Here is a 2,137-nt window from a genome sequence, read left to right on the forward strand (position 1 = left end):
CTTTCTGTACATATGGTTTCATCCTTTGGCTTTTGAAAATAAGAGACATTCAATGGAGTGGGCCCCCTCCCTATCATTTCAATCACTTCAAGAATCTCTTCCCCACCTCCCCACCCCTCCCCACTCTCCTCACTGTTTGCATCTATTCTTGTTTTGTTTCAGAACTACATTGCTTTTTAAGTATCTGTTGTTTCAGAACGACATTCCCATTGAAGCAGCAGCAGAAGCACCCCTTTTCTTTCTCTAAAATTGCCAAAGTATGATACCCATCTTTCAAAAACCTCAACTAAACCCAATAATGCTTGTCATGATTTTGCTTGTATTGTCACTTCCATCACCTTCTCTTTCTGTTGATGAAGTCCTCACAGAAATGGACCCATTTGAGCTAGAAACTCTCTTTCAAATCATGGAATCCATGTCCTCAGATCGCCAATGGAGGGTCTCCCACCCTAGCCCATGTGATCCAGGTTCTTCCTGGCAAGGCATTGAGTGCAAGCCTTCTGAGGACAGCCTTCTCCATGTCTCTAGATTAGATTTTGGAGCAGCACCCAATCCTCTGTGCAAGAGAAGCGCCATCTTCCCCTCCAAAATTTTCCTCCTTCCTTACCTCCAATCAGTGTTCTTCTTCAACTGTTTCACCCACACCAAAACCACCATCTCAATACCACCAACCCTCAATAAAACTTCAGCATTGCAGCAACTCAGCCTTAGGAAGAACCAGGCTTTGGTTGGTCCCATACCACCTCAAATCTCTTCACTCGAGTCCCTCCAAATCCTCACACTTTCTCAAAACCGTCTCTCTGGCCCCATAGCAGAAGACATCTCCACTCTCTCTTCACTCATTCACCTCGACTTGAGCTATAATTCTCTTACAGGCCCCATCCCAAGTCAGGTTGGAAATATCAAGACTTTGGTAGGCCTGGATATGAGCTATAACTCAATAACAGGTGATATTCCCTCTGCACTTGGAGAAATGGTCTCCTTGCAGAAGCTGGATTTGAGCTCTAATGCCCTCAGTGGTAGTCTTCCTGAGTTGGGGAATCTCACCAACTTGGCTTTCATTGCATTGAGCAACAACCAACTCAAAGGAGGTTTCCCTAAAGGGCTGAAGAACATGCAGAGCCTCGAGTATTTCATTATGGACAACAACCCCATGTTCATACCTTTGCCCGATGAGTTTGGGGAGTTGGTGAGGCTCCAAGAGCTCAGGCTTGGAAACTCAGGCTATTCTGGGGCCATACCCGAGTCCTTCTGTCGCCTCTTGAATCTGAGCAGTTTATCTTTGGAGAACAACAGGTTGACTGGCAGAATACCTCTTGGTTTAGCAGGGCTTTCACGCATTTACCACATGGACTTGAGCAAGAACTCGTTGGATGGTGCGGTGCCCTTTGATGCTGCCTTCTTGAAGAGATTAGGGAGGAATTTGGATTTGAGTGGGAACCCGGGGTTGTGCTTGGACGGTTCGGCAGGTGTTGAGGGGATTGCAGTTGGGGTGGGAGTGTGTGATGGTGGGAAGAATGGGAGCCTCTTGATCAAGAATGGGTCTGTTGTTCTGCCATTGAAGAACTCTGAAGCTTTTCCGTGTGGAGCATCCGGGTTGATGTTTCTGCTCAGCTTTTGGTTGGTGGTCTATTTGTAAACTACTCATGTATCTCGTGCATCCTTGGTCTTCTCCCTTTTTCATCAGTACCATGTTCACTGTGTGATTCTTTCATATCGTCTTTATAATCTAAAAGACAAGAAAAACCATAGTTCTGATTACTACACACACACACACACACTCTCTCTCTCTCTCTTCGTTATGCATTTATGCGTGAATGGAAGGTCAGTGCAGTGCTTCAGCCATGGAAGAAATTGATGGTGCAAGAGAAATTGTGTAATTTCTTCTGCTGCTTGCTGTTTTCTCTGTGTTTCTGGCGGAAGGGGGTTCCCCTCCTGCAGTAAAGTATTAGACTCTCTGCAATTTTGAACAGTGGGGAGCTCAGTATTTCTGTATGCTTAGTTGCGTTCTTTAGTTCATTGTTGAAAAAGAGAATCACGTCTCTTTGACCAAAAAGATCTTCCTTTTCCGGTGGTGATTTGTGGTACTGATTGTCAGCCAAATGTGTGATGACGATACATGTAGCGAGAGGTCCAA

General features: G+C 45.4%; 1 protein-coding gene across 1 annotated transcript; it reads left to right on the plus strand.

Moving 5' to 3' along the window:
• The first annotated feature begins 298 nt into the window (after nt 1-298).
• Nucleotides 299-1,639, plus strand: LOC149820104 (uncharacterized). The gene has a single exon (XM_089981741.1). The coding sequence runs from the start codon at nt 299-301 to the stop codon at nt 1,637-1,639; it is 1,341 nt and encodes a 446-aa protein (XP_089837867.1).
• Nucleotides 1,640-2,137: the final 498 nt, after the last annotated feature.

This window comes from Nuphar pumila, chromosome 12 (assembly GCF_984573655.1).
Source record: "Nuphar pumila chromosome 12, dmNupPumi1.hap1.1, whole genome shotgun sequence".
Lineage (NCBI taxonomy): Eukaryota > Viridiplantae > Streptophyta > Magnoliopsida > Nymphaeales > Nymphaeaceae > Nuphar > Nuphar pumila.

Excerpts from the sequence above, each read along its gene's own strand:
- LOC149820104 (XM_089981741.1), top strand. The coding sequence starts at position 299 with ATGCTTGTCATGATTTTGCTTGTATTGTCACTTCCATCACCTTCTCTT.